The sequence below is a fragment of the Anguilla rostrata genome, chromosome 13 (genome assembly GCF_018555375.3).
Source record: "Anguilla rostrata isolate EN2019 chromosome 13, ASM1855537v3, whole genome shotgun sequence".
In the NCBI taxonomy this organism is placed as follows: Eukaryota; Metazoa; Chordata; class Actinopteri; order Anguilliformes; family Anguillidae; genus Anguilla; species Anguilla rostrata.
Genome location: NC_057945.1, coordinates 12,681,370 through 12,695,848, shown reverse-complemented (window position 1 = coordinate 12,695,848; position 14,479 = coordinate 12,681,370). Strand labels below are relative to the sequence as shown.

Genomic DNA, 14,479 nt, shown 5'->3' with positions numbered 1-14,479 from the left:
CAGAGCTGTTAGGTAGAATTTCCCCTTTGGGACGGTTGATTAAATATGTTTGTGCCTCCAGCTGCAAAAGCAGGTTCTATCAAAGCGGTTTTTCAAGTTCAAACAACACATATTTGTTGTGCTAATCTATTCATATCAATTTTTTTGCTATAATTCTGGATCTAGGGTAAGAATTATGTCAACACATGGCTATGGGTTAGCCTTGTTCGGTAGAAATGTTTGAGCAGTTTTACATGTATGCTTTTGTCTGCCTAAGTTTTATAAACATTCATGAGTGACTGACAGGCAGATGTCACTCCTCTGAAGGAGCACATTAGAGCTGAGCTTTGTGTTCTCGCTCATCCGTTTCAGATAAGAATGAGTGCAAGCAGTTTGGAGTCTGCTCCCACATGTGCAACAACACCAAGGGATCCTACAAGTGCAGCTGCCACAAGTACTTCACCAGGATCAATGACACCTGCAAGGCTGACAGTGAGTCTCTCTCTGTTTCGCTCTCTCCCTCTCTCTCTCTGTCTCTCTCTCTCTCTCCCTCTCTCTCTCTGTCTCCCTCTCTCTCTACCCCTCTCTTTCTCTCACGTTCTCTCTGTCTAGCTGTTCTTTCCAATGCTATCTGAAGATACTTCTGTTACACCCTCATACGCATCAGTGTGCGAGAGCTGTACCTTATCATGGTTAGTCACTGCGAGTACTCCCTCCCCAGATATCAACAGCAACAGGCAGGTGCTGTACATCGCCGACGACAACGAGATCCGCAGCCTGGACCCGGGCATGCCCAACGGGCTGTACGAGCAGACGTTCCAGGGCGACGCCAACGTGCGCATCAACGCCATGGACCTGCACGTCAAGTCCAACAAGATCTTCTGGACCAACTGGCACACGGGCCGCATCTCCGTCTACGAGCTGCCCGCCTCCTCGCCCAACTCCAACACCAACACCAACACCAACTCCAACTCCCACCGCAACCGTCGGCAGACGGAGACGCGCGTCACCGACCTGGAGGTGCGAGAGAACCCCCCCGTAACTTAGCAACGAGCCTTTTGTTCGGAACCAAGGGCTGAGCAGTCAGATAATGGCTCCTGTTAAGAAACGTCAGTTTCTTAAGAGCCGTTCGGAACTACGGTACCTTAAATTAAGCCTGGGATCCTTTTTTCCTTGTACTGTAAATGTCTCTTAATTTGGTTGTAAACCCCTGTGACTAAACCTGAAAGCTGGGGCTTTTGATATTCCTGAGGGTTACATTTTTTGGAGATAGAGGGACTTTACACTGTTGATGATCAATGGTTGATCGGATGCAGAAAATTCTTTGGTTGAGTTCCGAACCTGGCCAAACTCAGTTTTGACCTTGCTGATCTCTCTCACGCTGCCTCCCCTCCCCAGATCCCTGGTCTGAAGATGCCTCGCGGGATCGCGGTGGACTGGGTCGCCAGGAACATCTACTGGACCGACTCCGGGCGGGACGTGATCGAGGTGGCCCAGATGAACGGGCAGCACCGCAAGACCCTGATCTCGGGCATGATCGACGAGCCCTACGCCATCGTGGTGGACCCCCAGAGAGGGTGAGCGGTCCGGGGGGGGGAACGGGCAGCAAGTACCCAGATAATGGGAGGGGCCGTGTCTTGATTGGTTCAGATGGGGTAGCTCCATGAAGGGACTCATGAAGCCGCTCTCAGCCAGGCCCCAGGTGAGATAGTTTATGGGATCGGTTGAGCGGAAAGCTGCGTCATGGCGCCCGGTCACAGTAAATGAGGGCTTGGCCACACCGGGAGAGGCTGTTCCTCCAGCTTTACAGCAACATACTGGCTACGATTACCTTAGCGCCACTCGCTGACTGTCAACCTGTGGTTTTCCCCCCCTCAGGACGATGTACTGGGCGGACTGGGGAAACCACCCCAAGATCGAGACCGCCGCCATGGACGGAACCATGAGGGAGACCCTGGTCCATGAGAACATCCAGTGGCCCACAGGTGAGGCTCGCCCCTCCCCTCCTCTTTAGCATCGGTTAGCTACTACTCTATTCATCTCAGGCACGTACTGACCACGACACAAGCAACATTTCACTTAGCTTTCTACATGTTGTCGAAAAATGTCACACACTGAGCTCACTAATGTCAGACACACACATAGGCATTTTCTTCTCAGTCCTTCTGGAACCTAAACTGGCAGGGGGATACTCCCCTCCCCTCACACCAATAGCCTCTCTGACGCTTCCCCGTTCGCCCCCCCTCATCTCCGCAGGTCTGGCCGTGGACTACTTCAACGAGCGCCTGTACTGGGCCGACGCCAAGCTGTCCGTCATCGGCAGCGTGCGGCTCAACGGGACCGACCCGGTGGTGGCCGTCAGCAGCATCAAAAACAGTTGAGTGCGCCTCTTCCGTCTGGTGATTACCTGAGGGTTTGAGTGTTAGACGTGAGATGTCCTCCTCGATCCCTAACCCAAGTCCTGCAGATCCACAGGGCACTTGATTGGTTAATTAAATCAGTAGATTACAGAGTGAAGTCACCTCACTTGGTTTCTTGAGTAAGTTGAATTACAGGTGAAGACAAAAGCCACCCTGTGGCTGTTCTGGACCAGGGTTGAGGATCCTGCACTAGCCTGTATCATGTTAATGGGTTCCAGGTTCTTCAACTTGGTCCTGTCTTTTAGTATGGTGTATTAACATTAGGGGGAATCCCTACTTTTGGTTGTTACAGTTGGCATTTGTGCTAACAGAAAAAAACTGATGCACACATCATAGATCCACTCACATTCTGTCTTCCCCTGTCCCACCCCCACCCGCCACAGACCTCCACCTCCCCTTTAGCATTGACATCTTCGAGGACTACATCTACGGCGTCACCTACATCAACAACTTCGTCTTCCGAGTGAACAAGTTTGGCAAGGGGACCATGGAGAACCTGACCACGGGCATGAACCACGCCACCGACATCGTCCTGTACCACCGCAACAAGCAGCCCGAGAGTAAGGGCCCTCCACCCGTCCATCGCTGCCCAGTGACGCAGATTCTGTACACAAGTGTGAATTCATTCAGATTTAATCTGGTGGTTATTGTTGGCCAGTTCACACTCCCAGCACGAGTCTATAACCCTTTCAGGTGTAAAGTCACAAATAAGTGAATAGAATGTTCTTAACGGAACATTCTAATGCTGATGTAACAATCGCTACTGGTAATAGAACACAGTGGAGTTCTAGAACACTGACGTAGTGTTTTGCAAAAGCAGTCCAACAAACCTACTCTTCGAAGGGCTAACGGGCTAATGCTGCGTCTCTTGCAGTAACCAACCCCTGCGACCGTAAGAAGTGCGAGTGGCTGTGCCTCCTGAGCCCCAGCGGGCCCGTGTGCACCTGCCCCAACGGCCACACGCTGGACAACGGCACCTGCATGGAGCTACCCTCCCCCACGCCGCCGCCCGGCCGTGAGTAACCCTCCCTTGAATTCCTGCGCGTTTAGCAAAAACGCTAGCATTTGCAATGATGATACTGAACGTGTACGCTTTTGCGTAAATTGCGTGCGAGTCTTTGGAGTGCTTCAGCACATTGAATTCTGTCTCTCTCTCCGCCCCCCCCCTACAGCCCCGGGGTCCTGCACGGTGCAGTGTCTGAACGGGGGCAGCTGCTTCCTCAACGCCCGCAAGCAGCCCAAATGCCGGTGCCAGCCCAACTACAGCGGGGAGACGTGCGAGATCGACCAGTGCAGGGACTACTGCCAGAACGGGGGCACCTGCACCGCCTCCCCGACAGGTAACCACGCCCCCCCCCCCCCCAACCGCCAAACCCACCGCCCCCACCGCCAACTGCTGCGGTCTAAACACGCACGGCTGGTCCAGGGCCGCTGTCCTGGGGGTTTCTGGGTATTGTGTTTTTAGTTCTCGGCGATTGGTTCCCATTCTGAAACCAAGGGCTGTCACTGAATATCTACTATCTATCTGCATATCATATTTGGGAAGGCAAATTTTATAATTTAAGCGCATTTTTTTTAAAGATCAAGTTTCTTTCACTAAGGATTTCCTTTTTCACAACTATTGTTCAGTGTGTTTTGTTGCGATAACCACTTGACTGTTTACCTCTAGTGGTTCCATTCAATGGTCGAGTGGGGTGACTCCCTCTTTCTTTTTCCCTCTCCCTCCTGTCCTCCCTCTCCCAGGGACCCCCACCTGCCGCTGCCAGACTGGGTTCACGGGGCCCAACTGCAACCAGCAGACCTGCAAGAGCTACTGCCAGAACGGCGGCAACTGCACCGTCAGCCAGGGCAACCAGCCCACCTGCCGCTGTCCAGCCGACTTCCTGGGAGACCAGTGCCAGTTCCGTGAGTGTCCGCCCGGCGCCCCCTACTGTCCACTGAGGGAAAGTGCAGGAACCAGCTGTGGGAAGGGTTAGGGGCTGTGTACACCCACTGGGGCTAGCCCATGGGGGTTTTTTCACGAGGCAGGATTACGGAGTTAGCTAGATAACTGCGCTGCATGAAACCCAGAACATCTCTTTTTACTTGGGTCCATGTTCCAGATTTGGGTGAGTCCTGGGTTTTACTCAGTGCAGCTATCCAGTTACCCCTTCACCAGGCAAGAATAACATACATTTTGTGCAGCGTGGGACGTATATAACCTGTCTATTTCAAAAACTGAGTTTGTGAGTGCGGTTTGCTGTTCGCATGGTCGGCCCCTGCACCTCACGCCAGCTCTCTCTCTCTCTCCTTAGGGGCGTGCGAGGGGCACTGCCAGAACGGCGGCGTGTGCCTGCAGGCCCCCAGCGGCGCCGAGCACTGCCGCTGCCCGCCAAAGTACGACGGGCACTCCTGCGAGATCGACAAGTGCCACTACTGCTGGGACGGCAAGTGCATCCCCAAAGGCGTGCAGTCCAACGGAGAGGTCACCTGCAGGTACGATGTTCAGGTGCTGCGTGTGCAGCAGGTGTGGGTATCGTGTTTTAGCGGCAGGAGATTGCCAGGTAAAAGTCAGAGGTGAGTTTTCTTCTTACCCATCATCCTCTGTTTCTCGGGCTGCGTTCAGGTGCTCAGATGGGCAGATCCAGCCCAGCTGTTACACGTGTAAAGAGTACTGCATCCACGGACTGTGCTCCATCAACCCCCGCTCACAGCTGCCAGTGTGCCAGTAAGAGAACACACACACACACACACACACATACATACACACACACACACACATATACACACACATATACATACACATATATACACATACACACATCCACATATACACACACACACGCTCACACACAAACGCACACACACATATACACCTTCACACCCTCACACACACACACACACCCACACACAGATATATACACACACACAATACATACAAACACCCATCACATAGCAACACATAAACACACAACACCTCACACACACGCTCACACACAAACGCACACACACATATACACACACACACCCCACACACACAACAACACACACAAAACAGATAACATACACACACAACACACAGATAACACCTCACAGACACACACGCACACACACATATACACCTTCACACCCTCACACACACACACACCCACACACAGATATATACACACACATAAACATAGATATACACCCTCACAGACACACACACACACGTACAGTCACACACTCCAGCTGAATGAGACGCCTGACCCTCTCTCTGTGCGCAGGTGTCCGGCAGGCTGGAAGGGATATCGCTGTGACACGCCCAGTACGGCCGCGGTCTCTCCAGATTCAAACAGCCGTAAGTCCCTCCCCCGGCCGCGCAGCAGCGTGACAGTCACCGGCTCCACCAATCCCCAGCCCTAACGCCCCGCTGTCATTCACAGGAACCGCCTCCATCGTCATACCGGTGCTCCTGCTGCTCCTGCTGGTGCTGCTCGTCGCTGGCGCCGTCTTGTGGTACAGGAGGAGAATGCGTGGGTGAGTGCGGAGCCACGGCCGTAATGGCCGCTGTCGTTTCTGCAGGGGGGTTACCTGTCTGCAGCAGCCAGTTCATCCCTTCACCTCCCACCCCCATCTCCCGTAATAACCTTCTGTTCATGCTGTCTAAATTTTTCCCGTCTACCTTTCTCTCATTCCTTCTCCCTCGCCACTTTTTCTCTCGTTCTCTTTTTCTCCCCCTTTCCTACTCCATTTTCTCTCTCCCCCTCCATTCTTTCTCTTTGTCTCTCGCCGAATCTCCTCTCTCAGCCTCCCTCCTCTCTCGCTCACGCGCGCAGTCGCTCACGCTCTCTCTCCCCGCCCATTCCGTCCGTCTTTTCGTCTCTCCGTCCGTCGCTCGCTCTGTTCCCCCCTCTCCATTCGGTCTGTCTCTTCTCTGGAGGCCGTAGAGGCGCTGGCCGTCCTTTCTTGCTGTGAGTAACTGCGCTCTCTCCTGTCCCTCAGGTCTGTAAGGCCGGGCAAATCCTGCTCAAGACGCTCGCGGTAACACTCACAGGGTCAAGGCTGGTTTCCACCGCGAACAATAACTATGACTATTGACCATAACTATGAGCTTTCCATTCAAACGAATGGGCGTATACAAAAATACACACTAAAAAAAAAGCATTTGCTGTAACGGTGAACATCGTTTGGACCACTAAAATCAGCGTTTAAAAGAACACTTTGATTGCGATAAAGCGTATCTGACCCAGTAACTGCCATCCCCGGGAAGCACGGGGGCGTGCGACCGACAGCCATGTACCACGTGGCGTCTTCTGACGCGGGTTCGCGAGAATGACGCGTGCTTTATCGTTATAGTTGTGGTTATAGCCGATAGCTAGCTTTCCCGGCGGAAACGAGCCTTTGCACTCTCCGTGTGTCCCTCCCTATCTGTTCCCCCTCTCCCCCTCGGTGAATGCCATCTGGTTCCAGGTGGAACCAGGCTGTGTTCTCACTGTGTTCTGTGCCTTGTGCTGCTAGCCTCTCCGTGCGCTTCTAGGGGGGGCCTACTGTCCTCCTCCCTACTGTCTGGAGCAGGGTGTTCCCCTCAACCCTGTCCCACCAGGAAAACAGGAAGTGATCTATTAAATAAGTGTTTGTGCAAGACACAGAGATGGCCTGCCCCTCCCCCCAACCCCCCTACCCGACTCCATTGTTATACATCTATGGTATGGTTTATGTGTGTGAATATATGATGGCAGGAGAGGTAGCATCTTGCCTGCATTGTTCCAAGCGGGCATTTGGAAAATGCAAATGTCCAAAATCCAGCATTCGCCAAGATCTGCCAGCTTGAGCGGTTACTGTTCAAGTGCCTCCAAAACCCCAAGAAGCCAACGGTTTGCTAATGTGGAGAGCGTACGTTTTGTGTCAGACAGCTATTAACTTACTATACTAAGAAACTACACGTTTTCTACTTAATTAAAAAAAATTTGTCCCAGGTTTTGAGCTGTTTTTTTCCTCTATCTATCGTAATATCTGTAATGCTACGCTTAGATTTCTATAATGTTAGAAAGCATTGTTTTCATTGACGAATCTACCTTTTTCATCCATTTCAAAACCTCTGTTACCGTTATGTCAGCAATCCATTTGATGAACTCAGAACACCATCATGCATCTAATTTGAATGTCATGTCAACTTAATCTGAGTGCCGATGGTGCCAACATTGCGAATAGCATAATCGTAAATAACCACATCATATCTCAAAAGTTTGCTATTGGTGTTTTGGCTACATTGATAGCTAGAATCATATTTACAGGGAAGAAAAATTATTTAACTGACTTGTTTTATTCTAAATACAGCTAGTTATAATCATGAAACTCAGCTGTCCAACAATCAAGCGGTAAAAATATGTAGGCAGGTGCATGTGCAGCTTAGCATTTTCTGGTGTGAACAGTGAGGTAACAACGAAAGTAAAGTTATCCTCATCATTCCCAAGTTTGCTTAGGTTGAGCGCACTGCTACGCTGGAGCAGTGTTAGATACGTGTGACCCCACCCCATGTAGCTGTCAGTCGCGCGGGCTCCTTGGCAATGTTTTGGCAGGCCGATGTGTACCCACTCCGGGCCCTGTATGTTGGTGCGTGCTGGGTTTGACTCGGTGCCTGTCTGTGGCTTGGATTTGGGCTTCCTCAGTGCAGTGACTGTGATGTGGGCGTGTCTCTGCTCAGGGTCTGTGGACATGGGGGGGGTTTGGGGGGGGTCAGGACCACACAGCTCACTCCCCATGCCACTTCCTGCATTACAGCGCCAAGGGCTTCCAGCACCAGAGGATGACCAACGGGGCCATGAACGTGGAGATCGGGAACCCGGCCTACAAGATCTACGAGGGCGAGCCGGACGACGACTCCGGGGAGCTCCTGGACTCGGACTTCACGCTGGACCCAGACAAGGTTAGACGCCACCCCCCACCCCCCATGTGCCCCCGTTCCACAGAGCGTGCCCCAAAAAAAACCCCAGGCTTAATCAGTCCCCCCTACCTTCTGCCCATTCAAAATGGCGGTATGTTAAAAAAGTGTTATTGCAGTGGAACCTCTGACGCCCTTTCCCCTCCGCCACAGCCCACCAACTTCACCAACCCGGTGTACGCCACCCTGTACATGGGCGCCCACAACAGCCGCAACTCCCTGACCAGCACGGACGAGAAGAGAGAGCTGCTGTCCAGAGGGGACGAGGACATGGGGGACCCGCTGGCATAGGCCGGCGCCCCCTACTGTCAGCAAAACGCCGCTACACAACATTTATCACCTTTTTATTTTGCCTTTTAAAGAAAAACAAAAGTACGAAAAGCAACAAAAAAAAGCAAGAACACTGTATAAAATGTACAAAATGAAGGACTACTTTTGTATGTGATTGCAGTATTATATTTTGTTCTTTTACAATTCTTCTGGTCGAAAAAAGAAAACCTTTTTCTAAAAGATTTTTTTTTCTTTTCTTTTTTTTTTTTTTTTTTACTTTTAACCCCTCCCCTTTACCCAAAATAGCCACTACCTCTGTGCAGCAATGAAATGGGGAGAGAGAGAAGGAAGGAGAAGAAACAGAACAACAGTGGAACAATTTTAATTTTTTATTTTTGTATGAATTGTATAGACAAAAAAAGAACGTTGTTCCATTCAATAGCGCCAAGTGTCTGTTGTTTGCAGTGCCGGAGAGCCGGAGGGTGAGCTCAGAGATAAAGTTAAGTAGCCAGTGCAGTATGTTTGTTCGCCCCCACATGGATCGGTACTGCTGGACGTGCGTGGAGAGAGGATCGGGAGAGTTGCGTTTGGAGTGTACAGCACACGTAAAATGTTGGCTTGGTGGCATCTTCAGTGTTTTCCATGTTTCTCACTCAGAAGCCAGTGTCGAAGAATGACTGTGTTTTCTTCCTTACACAGACAGGTATTGCTTAAGTGTTTTCGAAGTTATCCACAAGAATGCAAACGTGTACCTTGACAAAGTCAGGACAGTACGCTTTTTTTTGTTTTTACGTTTTAAAGTTTTAGGGTTGGAGAGATGTACAAATAGAATTGATGTGCATAAAATTGAATTTGTGTACGGTGAGGGGATTGTGGTGGTGATGGAACATTCCGGGGTCGTGATGCTTCCAGGACGGGAGATTGGCGGGAGACAGGGACCACATGTGGACGTAAGCGGAAATGTTGTGATTTGCGTAACGGGTCCCTGCAAGTCTTTACTGATTGTGTGAACCAGGTCTCTGCGCAGCACTGTCAGAGGCTGATCAATGCGTAGCCAGAATTACATTACAGGCATTTATAGTATTTAGTAAAGGGGGGAGAAGACAGGGAAGCATATCTTCTTATTCACTAACTCTTTTTTTTGTTTTTGCAAGGGCTGGACAGCATACAGTATACATGGCACTTCTGTGTGGATTTTAGTGATTTTTTTATTTTAAAAAGGATGATTTGCTCATACAGTAGGTTTGTGTTAATGCTCATTTTAAACCATTCCGAAGAGTTCTGTAATGTCTCTAGTCGCATTTACTCGGTATTTTGTTCTTGTGTTTTTTTCCGCCACGCTGCTAACGCTACGGTTTGTCTGTTTGATACATTCAAGCTCAGCTAGTCACATTGTGCTGAGTAGCTGCTTGTGTTGAAGGTGATCAGCCATATTAAATGCATGTGAACAACAACAAAAAGAAACGGAAATAACTAGAGTAACCATCCTCACCCGACACCACGCAACAGTATTCATGCGAGTGTGATTTAGATTGTTTTTAATTTTTTTTATTTTAGCTCTTCTTGCTTTTTCATTTTTGATCGCGAAGGAGAAACGAGTACAATCATTTGTTCTAAAAACTTTTTGCAAAATCATACATGCATTTTTTTTTAAAGATTTTGTTTTTGTTTTATTTTTTAAAAAAATGACAAAATAGCTTTTATAGTAGAAATGCATGGATGCTCAGACTTTCTTCTGGAAAGAATGTTTTTTTTTTTGCTGGAGTACTTTACAAACTAAATAACAGATATTGTTATAAATAAAAATTTTAAAAGTGTACAGAAAAACAGTTGGTCCTGTTTGTTTTGCTAGATAGTCATTTTGTCCTTTTATGAATTTGGCTGGTTTTCCAGATGCAGGTGGTCTTCGCTCATTGAAGAGTCTTGGTGAAATCCTGCAGGACTTTAGCCCCGCCCATAATGCCTCTGTGAGGCAAAAAATAACGCATTCCAAGGGCTTGCCTTGTGTTTATTCAGTGTTGGCTGCGCGACCACAGATAGTGGTTCGCACACCCAACACCACTTTTAAAATGGCTGCAGCTATTTTGTTCCCCATAATTTCCCCAGACCTCTTCAGCATGTTCCTTACTTGCCAACCTTAGAAGAAAGCCCAAAAAAACATGACATCATTGATATATTGAGTTGTGCAATAAGAATGTATGTTTTATCTCTCCTAATTATTCCACAAGGGCTTTCAAGTGATTTTTCCAAAGTGGTCTACCTCAGCCTAACAGCTTTGAGGTGCCTTTTCTCATAAGATGTTATGCGGGGTTGAATTAAGCTGCGCATATCAATTTTATTGATAATCAAGTAATGAAGACCAGAAGCACTCAGGTCCTTCCATTTCTGGTCCAGTTTTTTATTGGGTATTTTATCAGTAAGGATGGAGTCACAGTTTGCAAAATGTATCATCTATTACTTGGCAGAAGTCATCAAGAATTCAGGTCAATTCTCTGCATTACTGACTTTTTATTACAAGAAAAGGAAAAAGGTAAGCATAATTTATCTTGTAATTCTGAAAGAGTAGTGTTTATAAAGGATAAATTATGGGCATAAAAGACGTGTAATGATATAGTATATTACTACACTGGAATGCAGAAATACACAGGGGCTATGGTTGCTGAATCCTTATGGTTACTCTTTGCCACAGGATCAGGGGTCGTTGCCCTGGACTTGGAGAGCCACAGGGTCTTCTTGTTTTTGTTCATTCTCACAACTTAAATTGGTCACTTAAAACAGTTACTGTAACGGACTGATTGGATCTGCAATCCCTGCTGATTTTAGGGTGAGAACAAAAGCTGGCAGATCCTGCGGCCCTCCACAGCCAGGGTTCGGGGGACCTGCGCTAGAGGAGAAACATTCTTTCCCGTTTAAGCAATGAAATGAACTGAATAGAACAACTTGAGTAGGACTGCATGACATCACGTGAAATCTGCATGCCAACCTGGCGCATCCGCAGCTGGCAGCCGCCTGAGGTTCGGCTGGTGATTGACAGCTGGAGTCAGCTTCTCGGCGCTCGATAAATAGCGTTCGCCTTCGGCACATCAAAATCATTTTTTTTTGTTACGAGCCAAAAGTTAGAGGGAAGCCAACAAAGTGACCTATACAGGACTAGCACAATGGAAATATTTGCTCTTTCCACAAAGCATTTTGGTAGTTTTCGTGCTGGCAGCAACTCAACGATAAACCATGAGGCTCACGCATTCTGAGGCGGCGCTTGTGGTCCATTCAACAGGCGAACCCATTTCAATTATTCTACGTCACAAACAAGATAATTAATTGAGCAGAGATTATGCAGATTAATATATTGTACAAACTCTACTCTGTGCTATTCCCCGGGCCTCAAAAACCATTGCATCACTTATGGTTAAAACTTCATTAGATGCACATTAAAAAAAAAAAAAAAACATTAAAGATTTTTAACAGTAGCCAACTATTTACAGCTTTCCAAAATGTTATCAAGCAAAAAAATATAGTATAAAAATATTTAAATGATACAAGGTACATATTACATAAAATCATTTTTAAAAATAATACTGTTGAAACAGGCACTTTTTAAGATGGCCAGAGGTCCAGAGGTAAGAGCAGTTTTGGTTTGGCTAGCTTTTGGTTAAAAACAAATCATGACAATAATGAGAACACTGGCAGTTGTCTGCTATAGTTCTCTTTTCAGGACGCAACCGTTGTATTCTTTTAGCAACTGCAGCAGCAACAGCAGCAACACACAAACCTGCAGCTGTTCCGTAATTAGAATCCTGCTGTTGATTGCACAACGCTTGGAATATAAAACATACACATTAAAATATTACAATACACACTTAATGGAAAGTTCCATTCTGGGCTAGCACTGGCCAGCCTAGTCAATGCAATTTGCCTTCTGTTAGTGGTCCAGGTTTAGCTAATGCCAATGGAGCCCTAATGTACTGTCTGTTACAGACTGGAAATAGGCCTGGCTTGTGTTTCTGTGCATGGAGGACAAGATGGTGGTGAGCCCCCCCAGTGCAGCGTCCCAAAAAATAAATAAAAAACATAGTAAAACATTCCTGACTTTGTGAGTCCGACAGACAGTCGACGCACCAGTGGACCGCGGAGGCCATATTGAGACTGAAAGACCATCCGCCTTTTCATACGCAAAGGGGCGGAGCTGCATTTAGAATTGCCTCAGGAGGGCGGTGTGGGGGGTGGGGGGGGGGGTGGTTCGGTTCTCCCTCACGGCCTCTTCCACCCGCTTCTGATCACAGCGTCGGCTCGGCGGAAGGGCTGGTTTCGGAGATCTGGGGGGAGCGGAACAGGGAGACAGGCACGGTCACGGTGAATCTCCCATCTTATGCTGCGTGCCTTTGTCACCTCCACTAATGCCGTCTGCCATCACAACTAATTATAACTGGGGGTGACGGCTGCACGGTTCAAAGAATTAACTATTATTTAAAAATAAACATATCCTTGCACCAAGGTTTGAAATCAATAGCATTTTCAGTTAATTCAGGAAATGATTCTTGACGTTTAAGAATGTTATGGGAATTTTTAGATCCATGAACTGATTTTACTTCATTTCCTGGCTTAACTGAATTGAAAATGATTAGACCTGGTTTTGCATGGAAATAAATATTTTGGAGAAAATGACCTGACTGTACAACAACAGAATTAAGCCTATTAATTACTAAACTGAAACAAAGAGTAACTGTGCCTCTCTGGACTTTGAGATAAAAGCACTGCTAGAAACACAGACCAGGCACAAATAAATGACCTCAGGCCACAGACTGCACATTCACACTGCATGTCTGTGACGTTCTGGCAAAGGCGCGAGAAGGCTGCGTAGCCATTTACTTTCTTATTGTACATTTAAAGAGACAAAGACAGAGGATAAGGACGAAGACATGGGGATGGATGATGAAGGTACACCTACTGAAAGAAGAAATATGACAAAATAACCAGGGAAAATATCCAAACTATGATCAACAAATTATACTCAGAGTGGCAGCAGACAGGCCTTCTTATCTCCAATTTTCATTATTATTAAAATTTTTTAGTTTTTTAAAAATGGGAAGTTTCCTTATGGTAATTATAGCCCCATCTCTTTGCTTTAGCATTGTCCAAAAGGTGTTTAACTAGCTGGTTCTTCTTTTCAGTCTGGAATGCATGGGACAAGCCCTGTGATTACCCTGAGGGACAGCACCGCCATTGAAAATGGAGGTGTCCAGTGTACCTGGTGAGGCAGATGATACTATAGCCAATTAAGCATTGACCCATGGGACTCCCAATTTTACTGTAAAGTTTAACAACAAGAACAAGAAAAGATCCAACATGAAGGGTTTGCATAAATGATATACTTCACTTTACTATCGCCTTACAATGTGCTCGGAGTTAACAGTTTAAATTGTTGATCACAGTTCATTTCTGGGTGTTTTATGTTAGTGACTGTTGTGCTGGAGAGTGATACGATTGGCCAGGCAAAGTTTTGAGAAGCAGGTTAGGGATACATAATGCTGATGGTGTTATGCAGTTCGTTAGTTGCAGCGCAAGGATGAGATTGTGAAAATTAAAGAAGACATCTTTCAACCTTTGAAAAAATTCTGGCAACCTTCATAGAAATCACCCTCCTCCTAGCTAGCTTAAGACGAGCCTTTGTAGACCTGGCCGGGTGGAAATCCTAGCTCAGGTATACATCTAGCTATGAAACTAATAGCTATTTGGCAAGAAAGTTGTCAACGTAAATACAAAATAGGGACCCGCAACTGCATTAGGGAACAATAACAAAACATAAACAATAATTATCAGCTGACCTACCAGTAAGGACGGCACTTAGCTTGACTAACAGAGAAACCAGAGCGCCCGCTCGCTCACCAGCTCACTCGCTCTTACCCACTGC

The 14,479-nt window shown here is 47.5% G+C and overlaps 2 protein-coding genes across 7 annotated transcripts in view; one reads left to right on the top strand and one right to left on the bottom strand.

Moving 5' to 3' along the window:
- LOC135237410 (low-density lipoprotein receptor-related protein 1-like) overlaps positions 1–10,019 on the top strand; it is a 159,733-nt gene extending 149,714 nt beyond the window's left edge. The window contains exons 75-90 of one of the 3 annotated variants that reach the window (XR_010324817.1): positions 352–471; positions 701–999; positions 1,378–1,556; positions 1,858–1,964; positions 2,236–2,355; positions 2,783–2,959; positions 3,274–3,414; positions 3,572–3,739; positions 4,143–4,304; positions 4,694–4,874; positions 5,005–5,106; positions 5,645–5,718; positions 5,804–5,897; positions 8,142–8,286; positions 8,455–8,673; positions 8,878–10,019. Coding sequence is in view for 2 of the 3 variants with exons in the window: in XM_064304542.1 (XP_064160612.1) it covers positions 352–471; positions 701–999; positions 1,378–1,556; positions 1,858–1,964; positions 2,236–2,355; positions 2,783–2,959; positions 3,274–3,414; positions 3,572–3,739; positions 4,143–4,304; positions 4,694–4,874; positions 5,005–5,106; positions 5,645–5,718; positions 5,804–5,897; positions 6,363–6,401; positions 8,142–8,286; positions 8,455–8,592 (2,246 nt within the window). In the remaining variant the exon portion in view is untranslated. Of the gene's footprint in view, positions 1–351; positions 472–700; positions 1,000–1,377; positions 1,557–1,857; positions 1,965–2,235; positions 2,356–2,782; positions 2,960–3,273; positions 3,415–3,571; positions 3,740–4,142; positions 4,305–4,693; positions 4,875–5,004; positions 5,107–5,644; positions 5,719–5,803; positions 5,898–6,362; positions 6,402–8,141; positions 8,287–8,454 lie in introns of all 3 variants that reach the window. The other 2 variants (XM_064304542.1, XM_064304541.1) reach the window with 2 other exon arrangements.
- A 929-nt stretch (positions 10,020–10,948) lies between these two features.
- LOC135237412 (formin-like protein 3) overlaps positions 10,949–14,479 on the bottom strand; it is a 44,460-nt gene continuing 40,929 nt past the window's right edge. For 3 of the 4 annotated variants that reach the window (XM_064304543.1, XM_064304545.1, XM_064304546.1), the window contains one exon: positions 10,949–12,884. Coding sequence is in view for 1 of the 4 variants with exons in the window: in XM_064304545.1 (XP_064160615.1) it covers positions 12,820–12,884 (65 nt within the window). In the remaining 3 variants the exon portion in view is untranslated. The remainder of the gene's footprint in view (positions 12,885–14,479) is intronic. The other variant, XM_064304544.1, reaches the window with a different exon arrangement.